Consider the following 25,943-nt stretch of genomic DNA (forward strand, 5'->3'; position numbering starts at 1 on the left):
CACGGCAAAGAGCATTACAGGACACGAGGCCCTGAAAGGGCCAGATTAAGTCTCTCTTCCCTTTCTTTGGAAGCTGGTAAGGCTGTGTGCCTTCTCGCTACACCCTGGTCTATCTGCACACCTCCAAACACGCTCATCAAGACATAGCATGTACATAAGTTTGGGGACTGAGCTTTCAACACGTGAACCCTAAGGGGTAACGTTCAAACCCAGTTGTGACAGTGGGCAGAAGTGATTTAGTCCAGACAGTAAATACAGAGGGGCTGGCTGGGGGCTCCCCTGTGCTAAGTGGAGGAAGATTCTCCTGGAAGTGGATTCTCCCACAAGTAGGTTTCTGAATGTTGATTAAAAGCAGGTAAAAATCCAGAACCTGGTGAGATTTTTTTTTTCTTTTTTAGATCCTAGTTACAGTACACTGTAGGAAGGGATCCCGAGAAAGGCACCATGGGGCTGGCTTTGGGCCATACAATGTCTCCAGTCAACCATTCATGCAGACAAGAGCTATAGAGTGCCTGCTTGCCATGCACCAAGCTCAGTTGTTGTCCCTAGAGAACCAAGAAAGGGAGGGAGTGGAAGTGTGTCAGCGTACACTCTTGCTTTCACACACACACATGCACACACATATGCACACACACATATGCACACACATACAGATACATATGCACTGCATACAGATACAGACACACACACATGCACATTCATGCACACACAGAGACACACACATACAATCTCCCACCTTCTCTTATTTTTCTTCTCTCAGACCCCTTGTTCCTTTACTGAAGAATCTGCTTCATGAAGGCCATTGGCCCAGATAGAGTTTTGCTAGTTAGACCTCCTGTGAAGGCAGGAGTAACTCAGATTCTGTGGATAAGGAAGAAGAGAGCACTCCCCTTGCCCGAGGGACCAGGCAGGCTCATGGCTGCCCTTACCTGAAAGGTGAAGTACTCATCTGCAGGGGCATTCAGCATGTTGCAGATCTGCGAAGGAAGGGACAGAGTCCTTCTGAAACACGATGAGGTTAGGGCCACATAAACCCATGAGGGAGGCGAAGGAGTACGTATTGGGAGTGAGTGTTTCCCACGCAGCTCTTGGTAAACACGTTAACACCCGCTCTCTAGGTTAGTCCACATCTGGTTAGCCTAGGTTAGGCTCACTGCTATCACCTCCTCTTCTGCTGCATCACTGACTGACATTCAGTGCCACCTCCAAACAACCCCTCCGCACAAACAAAAGAGAAAGGTGAACAGAAAGACAGCCATGCTGAGACAGGTGTGTGTGGGCCAGGCCTGGCCTTGCTGTCTATGCTTCCCTAAAATAAGGTGTCTGAGGGGTAAGAGGAAAAGGCCGGGCAGTGCTTCAGTTGCTCCAAAGTAAGATTTCCCTAGAGAAACTGACTCCTCTTACAGCCAGAATTTGGAGACCGTTTCCTCATATCCATTTTGAGTTGCTCTGAATTTTCTGTACCTGCGCAAACAGGTCTTATCTCAAGGCTGTATTTTCACTTCAACCAAAGTCCAACTTAAATTTCAAGCTTGGATGGTAATGGTTGGAGCAGTCTTCTCCTTTCAAAGATGAGAACATTGAAGTCCCGAAAAGTTTAGGGCTCTGTTCAAATTTACTGGATGAAACTCAAATTGTCATCTCCAAAGAGGGCTGCTGGGATTGGTTCTCCTGGCTAGGGTTTGGGGAGAACCCCGGGGTTGTATAAGTTGCCTGTTCATCTAGTATAAACACTTCTACCTAGAGGGTGTAGGCTACCGACATTTACCTGCTCACACAATTCCTAAAAAACCTGGCAGTTTGGGGTGAGGTCTGAAGGATTATCTCCCCCACCACTCCAAGCTCCACAAGCCATGGAAACTGCTGGGGCTCAGATCTTTCTAAGAGTGAATGAAATATCTCTACTCTTCTTATACTAGCCTTACAAAGAAAATGCAGAAATCTTCCGAAGCTTTTATTTATTTTTGGTGCATGTTTACTTTTGGGGTTTATTGTGTACTTGTTTCTTTGTGTGAGTCTGGATTTCCTGATACAGCTCCGCATTGTGTGGGGTTAGCCATCCTCTTACCTCAGCCTCCTCGCTGCTGGGGTTATAGGCACACAACTGCCCCTCCACACCCCACCTTACTGTTTCCCTGAGTATTGATAATTTAAGAACTTCGAGGACTCTTTGGTGCCATTGTTAATTTCACGATCCAATCTGAATGTTTGACATTATTTCACAGACTATTGACCTCCGAGTGTGGCTTAATGATGCGTATCAATCTATTCTTTTCTTCTAACCTTTCCGTCACGGACATGTTTCTCAGCCTTTCCTGGAAGGTCTCAGAGAAAATGATCATAATCATACTAAGACCGCCGAGCATTTGAGATGGAACTGAGCCGATCATGAGGCATAGCCACTGTGCCTAGCTTTAAGCGGATGTCTGAAAATTGTGTTTCTTCAGAATAAGAATGTCCTGATCAACTTAGATTGTCTTTTCTAGCTTCCTTTCCTTTCTCCTGTGCCAAAGAAAGTGGTCATCTCACCATTATCTCGTGAGTGCTTGGTTCAACTATTACATTTATCTTGTTACTACTAAGCATTTTTCAGGCTGTTATTTGGTATTGAAGTTTGTCTAGTGACTTACGAATCCATTTTCAGCAACATATGTCGGCAGTCCACTAAGGAGCGTCCAATGGTCTGCAGGAGGGGACCTTGGAGAAGATTTAAAAGGTCATTGGCATGAATGGAAATGATCAGGTAGGAAAACCCAGTGGTCACTCCCATGGCTACTTCAGGGAAACACGCACGGAATCACGTTGATCTCTTCTTTTCCGTGTAAAATGTAATCGATGACTTTATAAAAGATGATTTCCTAGGAGGAAAGGAGATTGCGGGCACAATATTATTTCCCAAAGAAAAGAGTCTTCACTGGAGGATGTGGGCTTTAAAATTCATGTAAATAGTACCTGATTTCCTAGCCACAGTTTTCTGTATAACGTAAGCTACTAAATGAATCATATATTAGTTACAGACTTGTAATCAGACAAGAGGCAGTATTGACTGCATACCCACAGTAAGAGTGGGCTCAATGACATTTTAAAATGCTGAATTTACCCAAAGAGCTTTGAGGGGGACTCTGATAACCAAACCACACAGGACTCTGTCTTTCCTTTGAATGGGTTGCTTCTTTGCTGTTCAGGTATAGCTGACATTAAGGACTTTATCAACCGCAGGCAGACATCAATCATGCCCTGAGCACACGGTCCTCCTATCCCGGCTCACCTCAGCAGGTCCTCCACAAGAGAGGTCACTGCTGGGAGGACCTGGGGCTGAGAAGAATCTGAGGCCCAGCAAAGCCATCAACTTCTGCTCAACATGAGCAGAGTGTATGGTGGTGAAGTGAATGCACTTCCTGCCTCCACGAAACTTGCAGTTGAGTGTGGCAGTAAGCCTAACCCAGCCCCCAGGGCTCCCCATACTGCATGGCTGAAAAGGAGCCCATGGACTTCTTCAAATATTATGTTGTCTGGTGTTGGTGGGGCATGCCTTTAATGCCAGCACTCTGGAGGCAGAGGCAAACAGATCTTTGTGAGTTCAAGATCAGCCTGGCCTACAGAGTGAGCCCCAAGACAGTCAGGACTGTTACACAGAGAAAACCTGTCTCAAAAAACAAAACAAACAAGCAACCTTGTGCTAGTGGCTCTGATGCCTGCCTCATGCAAAGAACCACAGGCCCACAGGCCAAGTTTGGGGTTTGGGGAGAAGGAAAGCAAGAGCTTAATGAAATGTTGAGGTCCACCCTGCTGTGCAGGACTGTGCTTGGCAGAATCCTAGTGAAGTTTCTTTCCTCCGTGCACTTCAGTTTCTTGGCACCGTACCCAGATAGCACTAAAGGAGATGTTCGTATTTACCCTGCCGTCTGGAGTCTTTGGTCCTTTGTAAGGCTCAACTTCTCCAAGCTTGATTGGCCACTCATCATAAAATTCCTGGAGGCAATCATAGTTGATCATTATTAAACAAGCTAGCCCGCGATTCACCTTACCTTGCCCAAATTAACACACTCACACACTTCATGTTACTCTCTATCATTCTGGAATTTTAGACTTGAGAGAAAACCCTAATTCTCAGCAATATTGCTCATGAACCTGTGACTATGGGAAAGTGGCTTATCTTTTGTCTGTAAAATAAGGACAGCCCAACTTCAGTTTGCTGTGAGGATTAAATGAACAGTATACGCCAAACACTGGCATATGGTTCAAAGAATTCCAAGTACAGCATACTGGAATTCTGTACTTTCTGCTCCATTTATTAAAACTAGTCTAAAATGAAAGACTAATACTTAATCAAAACAAGAAACTTGCTGGTGATGGGTACAGGTGTGAGACAGATAAGCCCACTTTGAATCCTGTGTCCCTTTGCTCCTTGCTGCTCGCATTAGCCCCTGGGCTGTGACTTTGTAGCCCTAGCTCTTGCTCTTGGGCACAGCAGGGTATCTGCATATCTGTTTATCAGTGAACCGGGTTTCATTTTGATCTGCATTCTTTAGGTGACCCAAGGGGAAGGGAGGCATATGGAAGAGGAAAACCTTCTCCTTGGTCATGTCCAGGAGACCAATGGAGTAGCGCTCGCAGTTCAGGTATGTTCTGATGGTGTACAGCGCTTTATGGAACTGCCGCTCAACATCGGTGAGCTCTTCGAACACTTTATTGGCCGACCACATAAGGATCTGAAAGTGAGCATTAAAAAGAAAACAGAACAAAATGAGAGAGGGGAGGGAGAGAAACAGATACACAAAGAGAATATTAGAAAAAAAATATATTCAAAAATGAACACATCTCACAAGAACCTGCAGTTCTACGTTGAACCTCCAACAACCTCCATCATGGATTCTCTAAGTGCGTTATGTATAATCATGAGTCACAAACTCATGACCTTTGCCGAGCCATGGGCTTATGAAAGGGAAGGACACGTGATTGGTCCAGAGAACAAATGCTCTCAACGTTTGCAAAGGGTCCAGTATCAGTGGGCTGCCATTGGACCTGTGAACTCCTCCCTGCGTCCTTAGCTGGTCAGTTAGCCTAACCTGGAACAATGGAATAGGGAGAGACCTTAGACGCACTCATCTCAAGGCCCACTCCTGTATTATATGGATGAGGGACTGAGAATCCTGCCTGCAGATATTCCTCTTTGCCCCTCTATCTCATGGAAATGGTAGCCACAAATAAATGATTCTTTTCCTGCAGTGAACTAAGAGCTTTAAGTGAAAACTAGCGACAATTTAATAGTCACCCCAGCCATACGAGGTGGGTACTGTAATCACCACTACATCCTAGGTGCAGAATCCACAGGCAACAAGGACACAGACTGAACAAGCTCAGTCGGTTGTCACACACATGGAGGCTGACGGCTGGGAGGGAAGGCATGGGACAACTACTGCTATTGTCCCCTTACCTGGCTTCTCCGGGACTCCACACTGTACAGGTAGCTGGTGTGCTGCAGTCTTAGGGCGACAGCAACAAAGCTGAGGTACTTGGAAAAGATCTACAGGCCACAGAGAAGAACAAGTTATAGTTGGGATGGCACCTTTCGGGTGTACAAGTCACTTCCTGTGCATGTCTGGTGAACTCTGGGTTAGCATTACCTCCTCATCCTGTTTGGAAAACTCAGGAGCGTTGGTTTTGTTTACCACCATGACCACAGCAAGGACCTCCTTTCCCATCACAATCGGGCTTGCCAACAGGTTCTTGGTGACATACCCAGTTTGCTTATCCATAAAGTCAGAAAAATGACTGTTCTGGGAAAAAAAAAAAAAAGACGTTCATGAACTTGCCAAAATAGGACAGAATTAGTGAGTGGTAGCTCAAAGATACTCTCTGGAATCCTATGAACAGATGCCAGTAGTCCGGCCCTCAGCCCCTGCCCTGTGTCATTGTGTAATCAGTGTGGGACGAAACTGTCCGTGTTGGAATGCTCATTTCCCACCCAAGCAGTAATTTATCTGGATCAGGCAGAGGTAGGACTAGGAGGAAGGAGGTGATGTCACAACCTGGTGGAAAGTGAGGTGCTAGGAAGATTAAAAGGGGGTCACTAGGTTATAACCGTGTGCGCAGGGAGGGGAAGCGCAGTGGACACCAGGACTGCTAATGCAAACTGTACAGATGAAACCACCAACCCCTCTAACAAAGCATAAGAAAAAAATCAATAATCCCTCAAGACCCCTGGTTCCCAACCTGTGAGTGGCAACCCCCGTTGACAACCCTCCATCTCTGAAAATATTTGCGTTACAATGTATAACAGTAGCAAAATTACAGTTATGAAGTAGCAATGAAAATAATTTTATGGTTGGGGTCACTACACCATGAAGAACTGTATTAAAGAGTCGCAGCTTTAGGAGGGCTGAGAACCACTGCTGAAGAACCTCCTAACTTCTCCCACATAAGGAAGATTGTAGTGACTTCCTGGTGACCTTCCAGGCCTTCCTCTGTGACTGGACAAAGATGTCTCTATTTTCTATTTACTTGTCTAACCTTATGTGACATTTGAATCACTTAACATCGTCTTAAGTCCTCCAGAGTGAAGCCTGTGGCTGTGGACTCCACTCTTAGATCCTAGACGGCACTCCCTGTGACTTTCCTCTCCCGAGCAGTCTGCAAACAAGACCACACCAGTCATTCTGTTCTTGCTTTTATGAGATGGATTTCCAGAGTGAAGACATCTTTGACTGGAGGAACAGGTTGCATAAAATTATTTGTGCAGATTCGATTATGAAATGTTAAGCTTCTTTTCTTTTTTTGAAAATATTTTTTCCTAAATAATGTTCCTTGCATATGGTTTCCCATCCCAGTTTCTGCCCACCTCCCCTCTAGTCCAGATCCACCCCCTTTCTGTCTCATCTGAAAACAAATGGAGAGAAGGCACAAGAAACAGAGACCCCTCGTTCACACACTCAGGAAACTGATAAAAACACTAAACTGCAAGCCAAAATATGGATGCAAAGAACCTGTAAGGTTAAAAAAGACAAAATACAAAAACATACCAAATAAAATAAGATAAAATTTAAAAAAGAAAAGAAATTTTAAGATCAAGGGAAAGCCCTGACACAACATTATAAGAAAAGGAAGCTCCAAAGATGCCATTGTATTCATTTCCTGTTGGCCATATACTACTAGGCATGCAGGCGACCCCTAAGAGCAATTCATTTCCCTCGCAAGACTCCATGGGAGAAAATGAAATTTTCATTTGCAAGTAGTTATCAATTGGAGATAACTTCCGGCTGAGAGATGTGTGCTTTTCTCCATTCAGCGGGAGAGCCCCATGCGCTACAGCCCCACGCAGGCCCTGCGCATGCTCCCTCAGCCACTGTGAGTTCATATGTGCATTGATCTTGTTGACTTAGAGGACCTTGATTTCTTTGTGTCCTCCAATCCCTCTGGCTCTTGCACTTTTCCTGGCCTCCTCTTCTGCAGGTACTCTTCAGCCCTGGGTGGGGGCTGGAGGTGGGGTAGGGAGAGATTTGCTCAAGACATCCCTCTCAGGACTGTTTCAGAGTCTGGAATTCCCTTTATGACGTCTGGCTGTGGGTTTCTGTATTTGTTCCTATCTGCTGCAGGAGGAAGCTTCTCTATGACGACTGAACAAGGCGCCGATCTTTGAGTACAGCAGAATGTCATTTGGAATCATTTTATTCCATAGCAATCATATGAGCAGGAATTTAGGGACCAGCTGTGCTTGGTCAATAAAAGGGTCAGTGATTCTTGATGGTTGAGACCAAGTTAAAAGGAGGAAATCTTTTAACAACAGGAAGCTGAGATACCCCTCCCCCATGCTGTTTCCTCTCCTACTGGGAAAGCTGGTCATTGAACGCTTAGGTTCTGTCCAGACTGCTTGGAAAGAAGGCTGCCTGCCCAAAGCTGACGGTTCTTGTTGATTTTCTCAAAGGACTAACTCTCAGTTTCATTGTCTTTCTATTGGTTTTTAATTAGTTTGTTTCTACTTTACCGATTTCAATAAACAGTTGATTATTTCTTGCCATTTTGGGTATGATTTCTTCTTTTCGTTCTAGAACTCTCAGGTGTGCTGCTAGGTTACTAATATAAGATCTCTCCGATTTTTTATGTAGGCAATTAGCGCTGTGCACTTGCCTCTTAGAACCGCCTTCATTGTATCCCATAAGTTTAGGTATACTGTGTACTGTTTTTAGTTTTATTTTGTTTATTGATTGATTAATGTTTCTCAAGACAGGTCTCATTATGTATGTAGCCCTGACTGTCCTAGAACTTGCTATGTAGACCAGGTTGGACTCAGAGAGCTCCTCCTGCCTCTGCCTTCCAAGTGCTGGGATTGTAGGCATGTGTCATCATGTCTGGCACATTAAAATTCTTGCCCCCTTGGATTGTTTGATCCCCTTGCCACTGCCAGTGCTTGCCCGTTCTCCAAAGCTTTCCTCAAGCTAATGTATTTCCTGTACACTTTATTTCCTTCAAGAGAAGAGAAAGAAATGGATCTCCCTGGACATAAACTCCTACAGCACCTGCAGCAGGTAATGCTGACACACGGCAATACTTGACAGCCGAGTTTGGAGAGTAAGTGCTCCAAGTCAGGGACTTGAGAAACAGGTTATGGAGGCACTTAGTATATGCTCTTCAATTTCAGAGAACACCCACTCTAGGGGAATGAGACTCGTCGGCCCAAGACCATAGGTTGCTGTCCACAAACTGCCCTCAGGGCCTCATTGCTAAGACAACACCTACACAACTCATTGAACACAGAGATGTCAAACCAATGCCTACATAGAGCCTCCATCCTTGTGTTCTAGTATCTTTGGTACAGGAAAGTATTCTGCATGCTACCAGAAATGTAAACACTGACCTAGGATTTTGGTTTTTTTTTTAGGACAGTGGTATATGGTTTTACCCAGAGTCCTTGGGCTATCTAGCCTCAGGCAGTAGTTAACTGAGCAACTACTATGAGCCAATCATTTTATTTCATTGTCTCCATTCTCAGGGGTGGAAACTCAGTTCATTACAGTGACTAGATCTCAGCCATGGATCTGATCCCAGGCCACTGTCATGACTTCCCTGTTATCACCTTCATGGCTTCCACGGTCAGCAGCAACCACCTCTGCATCTTTGTCTAGGGTCACCTACACACTCACCCTATCCACACTGCTACCCCAATAAAAGGTGTGTGTGATCAGTGGTGTGCTGAGAAAGGAAAGCCTTGAGGACCTCGGCGACTGTTCCAGACCTCACACCCTGTCTTTCTGACTGGAACAGATTCTAACTACAGAGATGGAAATGTCATGGGCCATGGCATCTGTAAAGGGTCCTTGTCAAAAATCAAATAAGGTGCCGGGCAGGGGTGGTACATGTTTTTAATCCCAACACTCAGGAGGCAGAGACCAGTGGATCTCTGTGAGTTCAAGGCCAGTCTTGTCTACAAGAGCTAGTTCCAGAACAGCTAGGGCTACACAGAGAAACTTTGGCTCAAAAAGCAAACAAACAAACAAAAATCAAAAAAGGTTAAGAAGTAAAAATTCTTTACTAACTGGCAATGCGATAGAAAGGTAAAGAGTGATTCTGAGTTCCCTTAAAACTCTGGCTTCCACAAGCCCAGAGAAAGTAGACAACAGAGAGAACCCTGAGAGAGACATTCATGGATCTAAATAGGAAGATGAAAAAGACAAAATCTCCTGAATTAATTGGGAGCGTGGGAGTCATGAAAAAAGGTAGAAGGGGAGAGGGGAGGAAGAGAGGGGAGTGGAGAAAAATGTGTAGCTCAATAAAAACAATGAAAAATAAGTAATTAAACAAAAACAAACAAACAAAAAACTGCAGCTCTGCCCTTTCTTTGCTGCAGATTTTACTGCGGTGGCCAAAGCATGGGACACTACGGAGATGCAGAGCAGTGGTAGGGCGCTGGCCAGAGTCAGGAGCCCTTGATTCTGTCCCAGCTCTTCCCATTCCCTGACATCTATTCACTGACATCTATTTCCCAAGGACTGTGGGGCAGACACTGTTCTATGACCTCCAACTTCCCAGCTGACAGAGGAGAGGGCTGGGCTAAAGATTCACCAAGACTTCCCTGCTCAGATAGCCCACATTTGAAGTTCTCGTCCTTTTGCATCTGCTCACCCAACAGACCTGTGAGGAAAGCACTGGCCGTGTATTAGAACCCCTGGGGAGCCCATGCCCCAAACTAAGAGTGTCTACTGTGGTGGGTCTGTTGGGAGTCACAAGCACAGGCACTATTAATCTGATTTCATGGAGAGCTGGAGTTGACTACTCTAGGAGACCACTGGAGAGAAAAGAGGCCTCAGGCTCCTGCTGAGCTCAGCTTCTCCAGCTTATATACAGTGTGCCTCTCCACCTGATTCTGAAGACCAGGAGTGTAGAGGGAAACAGGGATAAGCTTTCCCCCGAGTCCATCATCACCCTTATTGCGACACTCCAGGGACAAGACAGGCTAGGATGCATTCTTGCTGTTAATCTCCTCCCTACCAGAAATCAGTTTGCCCAATTCTCCTTAGAAAAAAAAAGTCTCAGGAAAAAAAAAAAACAGCGCACATCAGATTCTGAAGTTTGATGTCTGTAATTTTGGAGATGTGAAGAAGTATATTCTCATTCGAAACCATCAGGACATAGCCTGTTAGCTGGGGTCAAGAGATGCAGTCTTTAGACAAATCAACCCTTGGACCCGAGGAGCGTCCTGCAGTTGTTTGCGGAATGGTGCTAATGTTTGACGCACTGATCCTCACTGTCTAGGTAAGCCTCCTGTAATCAGCTTCAGGAGGTATTTGCAGATTATCTCCGACCTTTCAGCTGCCCTTAGTCACGAGTCAGTTTATGAACTCTGAACAGAAGGCATTTCAGGGGCTGCCCTCTCTGACTCATCTTACCTCCATCAGAACAGGGGTGTCCCTGTCTGTTAACAGTAAGTCACAGTAATGGGACGGACATGTGTGTAAGACGGCACTGCCGGCAGAAACCGCAGGCTGGCACTCTGGGTCCTTCCCAGTGAAGGATTATGGGTGATTAGCGTTTTATAATGCTTTTCTAAAACGACCATGTGTGCCAGTGGTCAGAAGAAAGAGCCGATTTTTCTGTTTCCATAAGGACCATAGCGATGCCTTGTCTTAGGACAGTGATGTCTTGGTCATTAGCAGGGTGCCAAGGCCTCCTTATATAACTGGAATTTGTGACCACTGGAACTTGTGGTTGATCATCCTAGTTGTGAGGGATGGGCACTGAATCACTTAAATCCACATTTATGAGGATTCAAGTCAAAGATTTCAAACTTTGAATAGGAGAAACGCTTTCTTTTTTGCTCCGTGGACCTATGGATGGAAGAATCTGTGTATTAGCTGGTTCATCATAGAGAAACCTCCAAGGGTTGTGACCGAGAGGCTTGGGAACGGTTCCCTGTGCTAGACTTTGGTGTGCTGGCTGATCTCCTAGTGGGCTTGGCACAATGGTAGTCCCCAAAGCAATGGAGGAGGTGGGGAGATGAGCCAGCCAGGAGCACCTGATTTTAAAAAACGAAAACACTTCAAGACTCACTTACACTTAAAATAAAAACTGTATTCACCGCTCCTCTAAAACCCAGCTTCGATGGGCACCTTGTGCGTTGTTAACTGTAGTCTGGCTAGGTCTGTGACAAGACCTCTGCCCTACTACAGGACGGGCCACCTACCTTTCTCGCATCTGAGACATTAACGGCTTTCTTCGCATGAGCGACCCAGCCAACTATCCCAATGTCCAACGGAAACACGACTTCTCTGTCAGGGGCCACAAGGTTGTCCTCAAACTTAGAAGTTGGGGTGACGTCCAGCAGCCTGGAGGCCACTTCGGGTGTACCATTTCTGGCTCGGCATGCGAACATACTGCAGCGGTCAGCCTGGAGGAGCTGAGCCAGCCTCTGCAGGGCCCTGTGAGCCACCTGCTCGGCACTGCCTGCCTCGTCCTGCATCTGCCGCAGTAGCTCCAGGCACAGGGCTGACTCCTCCACCTGCGCCATCTCAGGGAGAGACGTGCTGGCCTGGGACCCTGGATGGCTATTTTGGAAGATCGGCCCCAGCGCCTCCACCCGAAGCTTCTTGTCAAAATACTCCTTGGCAAACTGAGGGTTCTCTTCCAGGTATCTCTCCACAGCGTCTTGGCTGATCTCACCCATGGTGTGGCTTGTGTTGATGCTGCTGTCCAGAGAGAAAGATCCCTCAGAGTGACACCGAGGCCAGTATGACGAAAAGGAAATCCATCCTGGTCAAAATCATCAAGGAAGCTTCAGTGATACCTCATTAGGTCCCCAAAGGGAAACAGGAAGGTTGCTTGGCTGTTCTCTCAAACTGCCTGGGACGTGACCTGAGACCTCGGCTTATGGGAGCCCAGAAGCAGTGGATTAGTCAGCCCTTTCAGGCCCAAAATCCCTCAGCATTATTAGCCCCTAAGTCCTCGAGAATCACCAGAGAACCTCTGAACAGCCAGGCAAGAGCCAAGCAGCAATGTCTGTTCCAGAAGAATAACCCAACTGCTGTTGTCCACGCCCAAGAAGAATTCCAGACCTCTCCCTTGGTTACCTTGCAGTAGCATAGGCAGACCCTTTAAACTGTGATGGCTATCAGGATGGCTTGTGTATGGACCTCAGACGTGCTTGGGGTTTTGGGTTTTGTGTACGTAGCAGCTTTAATCATTTCAGTGCGCATTGGCGTGGGAGACAGAAGCGTTTCACATCCAAGCAGCACAAAAATGAATATTAAATCTTCCCTCTTCTCCAAAGCCCTTTGATCCCCCCAGTTGTTCTGTCTATTCTACTCTCGTTGTGGAATACCAGTTTAATTAAGCAAGCATGTGTTGCATTTGTTTATGCTGTGGAATATTAACTTTAACTATGTGAAGGTGTGTTACACTTGTTTGTGCTGCATTTGTTTAATGATGTAGCATCACAGTCACCGTGGCAAGCAGTCTGGAAAGTCCTCAAAGGAACATCAGAACTCCCGGATCCAGCTAGCCTGCTGCTGCATGTATACCCAAAGGAAATGGAGCCAGTAAAGAGGAGACACTGCACTCCTGGTTGCTGTGGCATTATTCACAGTAGTTAAGAGATGGAGTCAGGCTGGACATGATGGCGCACGCCTTTAATCCTAGCACATGGGAGGCAGAGGCAGGCGGATCTCTGCAAGTTTGAGCCAGCCTGGTCTACAAAGCAAGTTCCAACATAGCCAGGCCTGTTACATAGAGGAAACCATATCTCAAAACAAGCAAACAACAAAAAAAAAAGAGGTGGAATCAGCCTGTGTGCTCATCAACAAATGAAGAAAAATATGTAATTTGTGTGTAATATATAGTTGTAAAATAGATGCAAATATATAATTTATATATAGTGGAGTATTATTATTCAGCCAAAAAATTGAAATTCTATCACTTGTAAGAAAATGGATAAAACTCAAGTGCAGTGTGTTAAACAAAATAAGCCAGATGCAGAAAGACAAGTATCACACGTTTTCTCTCATATGGAGATACAAGGGTCCAATGGCCTGAAACTCCAAGAGTGCTTATCAGGGAACAGGAAGGGGGTGGGAGACGGCGGGGGCCAAGGAAGAAGAGTGGGGGAGTGTAGAGCAGTCAATAGACATAATCAATATGTGCTATAGGAATGTATAGAAATACCACAGTAAATCCCATTGATTTGGCACAATTAACATATTAAACATTATCATAAAATGTGTTCTTGTAGTACTGAGCAAGATAAATTGGAATAAAGTAAATACTTGGCATCAGCATATGGATTTATAATATATACCACATTTGGGTCATCAACAAATGTTATTCCTTAGACTGTTAAAAAGAAATCATTCCTTTAAATCTTGGTTATACTTTCCTGATGGGTGTTAAGACTATGTAGGTGACCAAAATTAACCCTTTCTTATTATCAAAGTCAGCTGAAGGTCTGGTCCTCAAGGGTTACTTGAGCTTCAGAAGAACCCAGGCTCCTTTAATTAATCAGACCAATCTCTCTCTCTCTCTCTCTCTCTCTCTCTCTCTCTCTCTCTCTCTCTCTCTCTCTTTCTCATCTCTCTCTCCCTCCCTTCCTCCCGGGTTGTGTCACCTGTTGGGGAGGAGTCAGGTTCTTGCAGACCGTAGTACTTTCTTTGGAAACATGGAGGGCATTTCCTTCTGTGCTGACTCTCTTCTTCGCAGAATGTACATTCCAGCCTCTGTGCACTGCTTAGGTCCGGCCTCTGTGCACTGCTTAGGTCCGGCCTCTGTGCACTGCTTAGGTCCAGCCTCTGGCTCTGTCTCCATCAGACAGGTGACTTGACAGAGCTTCAGGACCGTTTGCAGATGGCCCATAGTTTCCTAGGACCTAGTTAACCTTGGAAGGTAAAGACCAAATATTGTTTTTCAGTCCCTATAGCCACACTGGTATAGACCTCCACGCATGATTATTGATCACCCAGAAAGTCAGTTGCATTAGTCTGCTACTTTTCACCTTTTTTCACCTTTTATTTTCAAAATAAATAACTTTAAACAATATTTATTTCAAGCCAGATGGTGGTGGCACAACAAACAAACAAGCAAAGTTGGTTTTATTCTATGTGTATGAACGTTTTTGCCTGCATGTGTATATATATATGCAGCACATGCATGTTTGGTACCTGCGAGAGATCCCCTGAAACAACTGTGAGCTGTCAGGTGGATTCTGGGACTCGAACCTGAGTTCTCTGCAAAAACAAAAACTGTCTATACCACTAAGTCAGGTGCTTTTAACTTTTGTGTATCATTTAGATAAAGCTTGTGTAAAAACCAAACTTTACACTGAAAAGCCACTGATTTCACTAAAGGAAAGTAAGTCTGTATCTGTCCTGTGCAAATGATGTGTGTTATAGAAGAAAAGAGACAGCCACTATCAGCCTTGAAGTGAGGGATGGCAAAAATGAACGTTATGTGAATTATATGCAAACTCAAAACACAATTCTACTCATAAAAGGAGCTAGAAAAAAGAGCTAGAAAAATGTTGGCAAATGATATGTTTGGTTTATGTTTGACATTTTACCTGTACAAAAATCAAGAAAAATCCAGGAGATACAAAAAAAATAAATAAATCTTAAGTGTCTCAAATCCTATTGTATAGGGTAACCGCTGTAAATATTTCCCTTTGGATACATGTGTATTCATGTTTGAAAAGTTATTTATGATGTTCATAGCGTCAGTTGACCTGAACTCACATATTTGTAATCATGAAGAAATCCAAGATAGAATGCCAAAATAAACTGTTTTTCTTTTCTGAGATCTAACACATCATGGTTTGAGAGAAAAGGGAGCACAGGAGAAGAGGGAGAGGGAAGAAGGAGGGAGAAGAGAGGAGAGGAGGGAGAGGTAAGGATTGACTGGTCACCTTCAACCTAGCATGTAAATGAATACATACTGTTAAGACACATTGACACCCCTGCGTTTATTCCATACGCAGCAAGCATCAGAGCCACCAGGATGTGTTCCAGGAGAACTGGCTGAAAGAATCGAAGCAATTCCAGAACTTTTCTTTCAGAAATATTCATCCAGAGGCAATGGGCATGCTGTTGCTCAAGTTCTGGAGTTTGAAGAGGGCATACAGTGTGGGGTAGGTACCAGCGGTGTACCCTGAAGGCCTCCCTGGGTGCAGAGACACGGACCACAACATCACAAAACGCATGGTTCTGCCACATCCTCCTGAGTACATCTTATTTGAGCTGGTCAGGATCACGGTTCGACTTTATCTGTAGGTTCAACCAACAGTGAACCCAAAATATTTAAGGAAAAAGACAGAGAAAATCAAAACATAGAAACAAATTGAATTTACTGCAAAACAAGCATTCTGCCGAGTCCAGGGGAAATGTGATGTGTTGCACAGCCTGTGGTGACCTCCCACAATCCCACAGATCCCAGCCTCTCTCCAGTGTGTGTGTCGGAGTATTGGACACTTTCGGCTTCTTTATGAGCCATGTGGTTAGGCCCTAGTATCCAAGTCTCTCCTGACCAGTTGTCGTTATTCTCTGAACAATACAGTTAACAACAGTTTGCATAGCAAGATGCCACAGAGTCTGTACTGAACATAGTGATTTGTTTTCTTGTCATTCCTTAAATGATACAGCACAATAGTTATTTACATAACATTTGGTTTTATTAAACATTATAAGCCAGAGAAGACCAAAATGTACCCAATGATATATGTAGATTATAGTCAAATACATCATTTTATACAAAGGATTTGGACATTCTTGGATTTGAGGGGCCCATGGGGTGCTTCATGAAATCAAGGCCCTGTTGATACTGAGGGGCAATGTACATCCTTTGGTAAAACTAGTCCAGTCCAATTTCCCAGTTAGTCTGCTGTTCAGAAAGTCTTCCCTAATTGTGGAGTCGTATGGAGTTAAAACACAGTCTCTGGTGCCACCAAGGCTGCAGGGAATACAATGGATGCAGGAGTTGTGGGGGCGAGGGTGGGGGTGGGCATAAAGCAGAGAACCAGTCAATGTCCAAAAGGTCACAGGAAACTGAAAGAAGCCACAGGTGTCTTTGCAAGGTGGCCAGATGTGGCTAAGGAGTTTATTGAAGGAAACATCAGCTTAGTTCTTTGTGTGGTGTGTTTCTTATCCTTTCCCCAACTCCTCTTATTTTCAGGTCTAGCTATGGCAAAAATGGTTGTCTCCTGTCTGACCTAGGGCAATAGAGACACGAATACTTTCTTGGCAAAAAAAAAAAAAAAAAAAAAAAAAAAAAAAAAAAAAAAAAAAAAAAAACACTAAAATTCATTTGGTCAAACTCTTCCCTTTGAACCACTTTGATGGAACTCAGCTCAAGTTCCAAAAGCAGAAGAAAATGTAGTAAATTGTGTCATGCCATAGGCAAGCAGCGAATCAATAGCCTTTTGACTACTGACCACTAAGGTTATGGAATTATTTCCCTCCCCTTTGTCTACTCCGGAGCCAGTTTTCCCACTGTTTTGGGGGGAGGGAAAAAACCCACTTTGGCTTAGAAATAAAAATGTATGGTAAACAGTTGGCAGTTATGTTTTTCAGTGTGGCTTCAGAGAAGTGTGGCAACACAAGTGGACGATCAACCACTCGGCCACCGGCGCTGCAAAAATATTTCCTGTCCTGACCAGGTGGCGTTTCTAGAAAATATTTAACAGGGAGCGTTTTAGTTCTAGATGATGAAACTAAAAAACAAATATTGACGCAAATAGTACCACAGCTCCTCAAAGAGTAAAGTATGCCCTTTTTCAAAGGGGGAAAAAATCACAGACAAAATAACCCCAAAACTCCACAACAGGTCCTCAGAAGAAGCGGGGGCCACTTGGGCAAGTCAGGGCCTGAACACTAATGTTCCAGGCTGCATCATAGGTCTCTTTCTCGCTCAGTGAGGCCATCATCACCACACCATGGCCACGTAGGCCTCCAGCCTGGGCAATAGGGCCTGGAGGCCACCCCAGACCGCAGTTGGCTGCAGCTTGGTCCCCGGGCCAGCTCTTGGCCCCATGGATCGTCTGGGCTGGAGAGTTTGGCTCCACCGAGACCACCCTGCGCGAACCTCCGAGCAGAGGCGACACCGGGCGGCGAGGCTGGCGGAGGGGCCTCGCTTCGTTCGGGTGGTGAGTCAGGGCGCGTTATGCAAGCCCAGCCGCCCCCCCCTTCCCGCCCCCGGCACCTCCCCGCGGTCTTTCACCCCGCATGGTTACGAAAGCGCGACCCCCTCCCCCCGGAGCTATAAAGCACTGGACAGCCGCTCGCCTCCCTGGCTCCTCGCGCGCGCGAACGCGGCGGCCAGGCTTGCACGTGGCTTCTGCTGGTGAGTCGCCGCGCTCCCCTGGGGGGCTGCGGGACGGGGTGGGTGGGGCAGGATGGGGCGTCCAGAGGTCCGGTCCTCCTGCCTCGCGGTCACCCGGGCGCTTGTCCCGCAGGGCGGACTCCTGAGCGAGATGGAGTGGGTGTGGGCGCTCGTGCTACTGGCAACGCTGGGAGGCAGCAGCGCTGAGCGCGACTGCAGGGTGAGCAGCTTCCGAGTCAAGGAGAACTTCGACAAGGCTCGTGTAGGTATCAGCCCCCGTCCCCCGATTCTTGCGAGCCGGCGGTGGACTCCAAACTCTAGTCCCCAGCTCTCTCATTTCTTTCTCAGTTCTCTGGGCTCTGGTACGCCATCGCCAAAAAGGACCCCGAGGGTCTCTTTTTGCAAGACAACATCATCGCTGAGTTTTCCGTGGACGAGAAAGGTCATATGAGCGCCACAGCCAAGGGCCGAGTCCGCATTCTGAGGTCAGTGGCCTCTTGGTGGGCTGTGGGTAGTGTTCCAAGGTCCCTCCTGCCTTAGCCTGGCTGGGAGCTCAACTTTCTTTGCTAGGAAGGGAAAGGAAGCCCTTTCCAGACTTGGCTCAGGAGTCTCTTGGCTTTTACAGCAACTGGGAAGTGTGCGCAGACATGGTGGGCACATTCACAGACACCGAAGATCCTGCCAAGTTCAAGATGAAGTACTGGGGAGTAGCCTCCTTTCTTCAGCGAGGAAGTGAGTAGTGGGGCATCCATGCCCAAATCACTGCATTTCTATTCCGTGGCACCATTGGGAAGGGCTGCAAGAGGCAGAACCTCAACCCCCTCTGAATTTAGGGAGTGTGGGATTCCGAGTGACTGGATTCCCAGCCTAAAATACCTGGGCCAAGTTCAGAAGGACCTCTGGGTTGGTCGGGTGCCATTTTCCTGGTCACCCCACTGTGACCTGCTCGTACTGCGTCCCCACATCACCACTGCATTCTGTCTCTTTGGGCGGGATCCCTGATTCCAGTTCAACAATCCAGAACATCAGGAGAGGTAGAGACCGACATCCAAGATGAAGGGTACCGTTGTGTAGAGAACTGGGTCACAGCCCAGTGCCCTGCCAGGCAGTGTTCTGGAAGCAATAGCGTCTCCTTTCCTTCAATACTAAAACTCATATTCAAGGCAGGATTTTGAGAACTCCCGGCAACGTTCTCTAAAGCTTACGGTACTTTTCAGAAGGGTCTACACATTCTATAACCCCACCTCCGCCCCATTTCATTTAAATTATAAATCTGAAAGCTACTTGATAACTAAGGAATGATTTAGAGTAGAAAGAAATGCCGTGAGATCTCAGAGAGGGAGAATTAAAACACCAGGGTAATAGTTCTCCACGTGTGGGTCGCAACCCTGGAGGGAGGTGTGCTCAAACGACCCTTTCACATGGGTTGCCTAGGACCATTGGAAAACACAGGCATTTACATCACGATTCATTATAGGAGCAAAACTACAGTTATGAAGTAACAATAAAAATAATTTTATGGTTAGGGGTCACCACAATGTGAGGGACTGTAGTAAAAAAGGGTTGCAGCATTAAGAAGGTTGAGAACCACTGCCCAGGCGGAAGGGGGTTGCTCAGGATACATTTCTCCTTATAGTTGGCCTTCTCATAAAGAAGCTGTCGAGCGTAATGATCAAGCATGTCTTCGACGGCTAGAGTTTGTAGTTCAGTGGTAGAGCAATTGCCTAACACGCACAAGGTTCTGAATTCCGTCTCCAGACACACAGGGCACATACGCCATCCTGAAACCCTGGTGTATATTAGAGAGCTAAAAGCATAGTGCAGGAGGTTGTCCACTGGATGAGACAAAGGGCAGACTCCCTGGTACTTTTCTGAATTTTTTTTTTCTGTAAATGTCCTGGGAAATCAAGCACATTAGGCAAGAGCCCTGCCCCTGAGTTAGATCCTTCAGCTCTAGAAGATTGCTCTGGTCTGCTGCCCCCTCCCCGGGCATGCTCTGGAATGGTCTCTGCTCTCTTTCTTTCCTCCTGGTTCTACCAACACAGAGTGGGACATCTCGAGAATAAAGGACATTGGCATCAACCTGTATTAAATGAGTAGAGACTTCATGGTAGACGAGATTCTCTAAAACTTGACTTCCTTTGCAATCAAATTGAGTTAAGGAATAGTTCCTATTTAATAAAATCGTTGAAACAGCTACTCGTGGTAATATAGGAAAGTGTTTAGTTTTGTGCGTAATAAGGGCTTATTAAATATTAGCTATGATCATTATTTTGTTGTACCCTCCCAGAAAGCATGAACTAAGACTTCTTCCTTCTCCCCAGTAAAGTTTGCCACTCTCTTGGCAAAGAAATACTTATTAATGTGAGAAACAGCACAGGTGTGAACAGCTCCATCAGTGTTTCTCAAAGTCATTGTTCCTAGGCCAACTTCAACTAAATCAGCTGCAGTACTTTTTTCAAAGTGCAGATTTCTGGGTCCAAACCAGAATTACTCAATCAGAAACCCTTCTGGGTGGAGCCTTGTATTTCTGTTTCCAATAGGCTCTTTCAGTGAATTCCTTCTGCAAAATGAAGTTTGAGAATCCGTGGGCTAGATCACTCAACCCATGAGGTCTCAGACTTCATTCCCTTCCTGAGGCTGTTGGATTATTGGGATGTTTAGTTGGAAATAGGCTAGAATTGGTCCCCTGTTTGGTTTAGCTGGATCCTTAGGCCTCAGAACCATTGGGAGCTTCTCATGTGGAGGAGACAGGTCTAGGAAGCCAAGGGGAGATTTTCTAGGTCTCACTCCATAGCAGTGGCAACAATGAGTGGCAGGTCTTCAAAGTGGCGGGCCAACCACCAAGACATTTCCCTCTGTTAAGCATTTGAAACCAGGCATTTCTAAACTCTCAATCTGTCTATTCAGTACAGTATAGACACAGCCATAATGAGACGTTTATTTTGGGTGCCATAGGGAAGTCAGGGACTGCTAGCCATAGTCTCTGCTCCAGGCACTCTCTCCACGGCGAGGTGCTTTCCTGGTGAACACCAGCCCTGCCCTGCATCCTGGTTCTGCTGGAATTAGTTTTTTCTGTGCCTCTGTCTCCCCATCTGTAATATGGAGTAATGATGTATGATTTTGAATAAATGCAAGAAATACCCCCCAAATATGGCAATGGCTTCAGCCTTGGTTAATCGTCAGGAAGATGGCTGCACTGAAATACAGCACTCTTACCTGTACATAGGGTTTTTGATAACAAATCTGTTTTTTTCTCTGTGCCGCTCACACACGTGTTCATACTAACTTAGCTCCTGTTCTGCCTTTGCTGATCTTTCTGTTGCTTGCTTTATGTTGCCTCTGCATAACTTACACCCTAGCCTTGAGGCATGGATAAGATCTGCATTTTTCAAGAATTCTGCTTTGCCAGGGAAGTCATGAAAAGAACAGTTTTTTCCCACTCCCCAGTGTGTGCACACATGCATTGTATACACGTAAGTGTGTGGGCGCGTGAACCAGCCTGTGCGTGTGGAGCCCAGAGCAGAGCACTGGGTATCAGAAGTCTTGCTGACAGTCTTACTCCTTTGAAACAGAGTCTTCCCCTGACCAGAAGCTTGCTGTTTCCGCTAGGCTGCATTGCCAGTGACTTCTCAGGATCTGCCTGTCTTTGCCTCCCTGCGCTAGGTTTGCAGACCCACACAGCCATGCCTGGTATTTTACACGAGTGCTGGGAATTGAAACTCAGGTCCTTATGCTTGCAGAGTGAGCACTGTTGCCCACTCAGCCCGGCCCCCAGAATACAATCCTAAGGAGTACTTGAAGCTGAATAAGGAGCATCTTTTGCCTCCAGGCATCCCACTTGTCAATCCGGGCAAGTGATTAGAGTTCCTAAGTGAGGATAAGGTAGAGCCTGAAAATCTCGTATCATCAGGTTGGCGTCCTCTATCCCAGTGAGGTGAGCTCGTGGAGGTAGATTCTGCAAAGCACTGAAAAGTCGTGGCCTGTAGTTGGGAATGGCGTAAGTTGAGGGCCGGCAGACATTAGACCTCATGTTAGTGGACACCAGGTAGTGAAGATGGCAGTTCATCTTCAGCTGGTCTTTAGAAAACTGCTGTGCTGTTATCAAGGAGTTGCTGACGTGAACAAGGTGTCCTCCATACCAGGACAGGATTTGTGACTTCTCTTATCACTGACATGAACGAGGTGCCCACTGTGTGCCAAGACTCATTTCTGTAAAGGAGAGCAAGCTCCTTTCTCATTTGCCCATTTGCACAAAAGCCGTCAGGAATCTCCACAGCCTCCGCTCGCTAAGGAAAGGCAGCCAGTTCTGCGGAGTCCTGGGTAGGTAGGTAACAAGTTGGCCAGACCTCCCGGCCCTCTGTGGCACTCTGACTTACAGACGATGACCACTGGATCATCGACACGGACTACGACACCTTCGCGCTGCAGTACTCCTGCCGCCTGCTGAATCTGGACGGCACCTGTGCGGACAGCTACTCCTTCGTCTTTTCTCGGGACCCTAACGGCCTGACCCCAGAGACGCGGAGGCTGGTGAGACAGCGGCAGGAGGAGCTGTGCCTAGAAAGGCAGTACCGGTGGATCGAGCACAATGGTGAGCAGCTCTTCCTGAGGGGGCGTGGCTGGGCTGGGCCAATAGGAGAGCGCTGCATCTGTGTAAGAGGGTGATCTGAGGAGCCTCCTTTGGGCCAAGTCTTGTCCCTTCTTGACTAAATCTTTCCCAGGGCTTTGTCGTCAGCCACATGGAGAAGGAACCAACGGTCCTTTTCCCCCAAATCTTGGCTCTTTTGGTAAACAAAACCTCAGGGCCACTCTCCTTTCCTTATATTTACTCCCAGTGGCACAACCCACAGAAAGTGTTCTGCAGGAATTAGATGTGTTGGTGACGAGGTGTCCCCAGGAAAGAACTGGGTGGAACATACAGCCATTTTATACAAAAACCATAAACAAAAACAGCAGTGTAGCAAGTCCTGAAGAGATGGGTGCCTGCAATGTCCTTTATTCTTTACAAAATCAAGGATCACTCAATTAGCTTCCTGGGTTGCCTCCTGGGTTGCTTAGGGAAAGCCCCTGGGATAACAGAGGGATGGTGTAATAGCTGTTGCCCTTAACTGATCCTAAATTAATACTCAGAAGCGTGAAGGAGTGTTCTGTGTACTTTGGACTAGCATGCACTCAGTTCTGTGGGCAGTGGGACTTCAAAATCCAAAAAGGGTCATGCTGAAGTGTAGAAAAAGAACATTTTTCCTGGGCCTCTCAATGGTCCAGTGTGCCTACAATGTGAGCTCAGACATACAAAGAATAGGAAAGTGCCACCCTGGGGTGGGGTGGGGGCTGAATGTGGGGCTAGTGAAGGATTACATCACTTCCAAGCACTAAACCTTTCGCTTAAGTCACCTCAGTTAAACCTTGGACATCCTTTATAAAGTAGGAACATTAGCTATACATATTCTACCAATGAGAAAAGTGGAGACTAAGAAAAGCTAAGTACATTGCCAGAAATCTCTAGTTGATAGCTGAGCCAAATAGAAACTCAGATTTTTGTCACTCTTGAAGTCCCTTGCGGTGCCTCCTGGTGACACGGGACAGGAACATCACGAAGACTATGACGCTTACTGACGCTGACATTAGCCTGGCGTGGCCCTCATGTCCCAAGGTGGGAGCATGGGTGTCAAGGCACTTGAAGATGCAGTGAGGTCAGCATAAAAGGAAACCGAACCATGCAGCAGGTTCCATGCCCTCAGCGTGGCTGCTCCCTGGAGAATTCAAAGACCTTCAGCATCAACTGTGGGAGAATTTGTGAAATACAGCCACCAAGAAGCATATGAAGGACCGCTGACTCTGAGGCTGCCTGGGTGTTCATTTATATACAAAAGCACTGTCCAGCTCTTTGTCGTTAATGGTTTTATTTTCTGTATTTCAGGCTACTGTCAAAGCATACCTTCAAGAAACAGTTTGTAGCAACATCAAGGATGCGAAGTTTCCTTTGACAACTTCTGATTAACTCTCGTCCAATCTTCATCTCTATTTATCTCAGAAGTCTAGTGTCCCCACCGCTCCTTACCTTCTCTAGGTGGATGCTCAGCTGTCATCGGTAGGATAAACACATGCATGGGAATGACTGAATCTCTTCACACAAACGTTTATCTTACTGAGGTTCCCAGAGAGACCGTTTGAGGCTTGGGATTCCAAACTCAATTTATTAAACGTATAGTCACCATCTCCCTGGAGTTGAAGACTTATTTGTGGTTTGCTTGCCGGTGGGCTGCACTTTTCGATGCCAGGACATTCTCTCGTCCCAGTCTCTGTGACCTTTGACCTGACCTAGACATCCCTGATCTCTATATTAGAGATTGGCTCCTAACTTCCTGAGAAAGGTTTTCCTCATTAATCCGGGAAGGCCTTAACAACAGCACTACTAAGGTACTGAAACCCCAAGAGGAAGTAAGTGTGACCAGGCCATCAGACCCAAGGTTTCAGTCCAGGGCCCATGAGGTGAGCAGGACAGAAGGCTCACCTCTCTCCAGATCTGGGAGGCTGAGAAACATGAGTCAGACTGAACACAGGGAAGCCTGCTCTCACTGGCATGATTCTGGCATGATTCACTTTGTACTTCAGATGGGGCCAAAACTGAAGAGCAGACAGCCTTGGTTCCAGAGGATCTTGATTTTAAGTCTAATCCACTTTGGAGCTTGAGATCTGGGGTTGATTGTGTGGCTTCTCTCATTAAACTTGAGGAAGGAATTAATCCTTGCCTGACAGGACAGAGTGAGAGGCCGCACAGTGTCTGTGAGTATGGGAAGGAGCTGTGACAGCTCTGTGGGACAGGAGGACATCTGTGAAGTGTTTTGTAGGTGGGGGGTGCTGATATTTCTAAGGACCATGGGAACCTCACACCAATCACCCACATGCCTTGTTCTCCAGCAGAGGCAGAGGAAGCAAGTAGCCATGCGTGAGAAAAGCCCAGCTTTTTACTCTCGTAGAACAAGCTGACACAGCCTGTCTCCTGAGCTTCAGCTTGATATCACAGACCTAAGATACTCACATATGACTTCAAAACAGAGCGCCAATGTATCACATCTATTAACCAAATAGGAACAAAGACACCTTGTTATTTTGTCCTTAATGTCATGGTCCCCATAGATCTTAGCCCTACGAGTTGGCATATCCTGGGACTCAGTCCTTGACTCTGGTTTCTTCCCTTTCTTCATCTCGGGGACTATTTCATAAAACCACAGGTCCCTAAACACCATCTGTATTTCCCAACAACACTGTAACACCAGGCCAATTCTGGGTCTCTCTATCCAGTGGTCTATTCTAGGGCTGACTCACTGGGACTGCAAGCGCATGCTCTGAATGAAACCCGATTTGTTTCCCAGTCTGCTCCACTGTCTAACCAGTGCCAGGCTCTAACCAGAAGACATCCTTGACTGCTGTCTTCCCTCATCTTCACCCTCCATAAGCAAACTTTTTGTCCCTCCTTCCCAAGCATAGTCCAAGATGATTTCACACAGTCCTTCACGAACGCCACCTACCTTCAAGGTCCCGTCGACTTTTCCTCCTTCAAGCAGCTCTGCGCTTTGTCTCCATTTTTAGTCGTGCTCCTTCGAGCCTGTGCCTCGCCAAGGTGCCAGAGTCAAAGTGCTCATGGCTCAGGTCTCCTGTTACAAACCTCTGGTGCTGCCCACCGAACCCTGCATGAACTCCTTATGCTGGCCTGCCAGGCCCTCCCTGATCTAGCGCTGGAACGTCATTGGCATCTGTAGATGGACACCAGGGCAGCACCTCTCTCTCCTAGCATCAAGTACAAAGGAGGCTCAGTCAATGGTTTGCTCCTGGACCACAGAGCTCGCCAGCCTCTCTTCCCGCAAAGGTCCTTCCTCCGAATCCACATGAGTGCTTCTTTCTTGAAGCCCTTAGCCTTTCAAGGCAACTGCTCCTCAGTTTTTCCTGAACCCACCCCTACCCCATATAAACAACCACCACCCCCACAGCACCCACCCCTACCCCATATAAACAACCACCACCCCCACAGCACCCACCCCTACCCCATATAAACAACCATCACCCCCACAGCACCCTGTCTCACTTTCTCCAGGTGCTTCTTCACTCTAGGGTGCTCCAGTCCTCACTGACTTCTGTTTAGCATTCGTGGT

The 25,943-nt window shown here is 46.5% G+C and overlaps 2 protein-coding genes across 3 annotated transcripts in view; one reads left to right on the forward strand and one right to left on the reverse strand.

The window, feature by feature from the left end:
* Positions 1-12,157, reverse strand: part of Pde6c (phosphodiesterase 6C) — a 37,548-nt gene extending 25,391 nt beyond the window's left edge. For both annotated transcript variants that reach the window (XM_057778852.1, XM_057778851.1), the window contains exons 1-8: positions 11,678-12,157; positions 5,628-5,780; positions 5,438-5,527; positions 4,572-4,712; positions 3,898-3,972; positions 2,794-2,858; positions 2,631-2,697; positions 930-977 (exon numbers count right to left, since the gene is read on the reverse strand). In XM_057778852.1, coding sequence (XP_057634835.1) covers positions 930-977; positions 2,631-2,697; positions 2,794-2,858; positions 3,898-3,972; positions 4,572-4,712; positions 5,438-5,527; positions 5,628-5,780; positions 11,678-12,157 — 1,119 coding nt within the window. The remainder of the gene's footprint in view (positions 1-929; positions 978-2,630; positions 2,698-2,793; positions 2,859-3,897; positions 3,973-4,571; positions 4,713-5,437; positions 5,528-5,627; positions 5,781-11,677) is intronic.
* A 5,550-nt stretch (positions 12,158-17,707) lies between these two features.
* Rbp4 (retinol binding protein 4) lies at positions 17,708-24,007 on the forward strand. The gene is made up of 6 exons (XM_057778407.1): positions 17,708-17,808; positions 17,921-18,049; positions 18,136-18,272; positions 18,413-18,519; positions 22,169-22,381; positions 23,711-24,007. Exons 2-6 carry the CDS (start codon positions 17,939-17,941, stop codon positions 23,746-23,748), a joined length of 606 nt encoding a protein of 201 aa, XP_057634390.1. The 5' UTR covers positions 17,708-17,808; positions 17,921-17,938; the 3' UTR covers positions 23,749-24,007.
* Positions 24,008-25,943: the final 1,936 nt, after the last annotated feature.

Source organism: Chionomys nivalis, chromosome 8, assembly GCF_950005125.1.
Source record: "Chionomys nivalis chromosome 8, mChiNiv1.1, whole genome shotgun sequence".
In the NCBI taxonomy this organism is placed as follows: Eukaryota; Metazoa; Chordata; class Mammalia; order Rodentia; family Cricetidae; genus Chionomys; species Chionomys nivalis.

Excerpts from the sequence above, each read along its gene's own strand:
- Rbp4 (XM_057778407.1), top strand. The coding sequence starts at position 17,939 with ATGGAGTGGGTGTGGGCGCTCGTGCTACTGGCAACGCTGGGAGGCAGC. Across the intron at positions 18,050-18,135 it reads AGAACTTCGACAAGGCTCGT|TTCTCTGGGCTCTGGTACGC; the intron begins GTAGGTATCAGC and ends TTTCTTTCTCAG. Across the intron at positions 18,520-22,168 it reads CTCCTTTCTTCAGCGAGGAA|ACGATGACCACTGGATCATC; the intron begins GTGAGTAGTGGG and ends TCTGACTTACAG.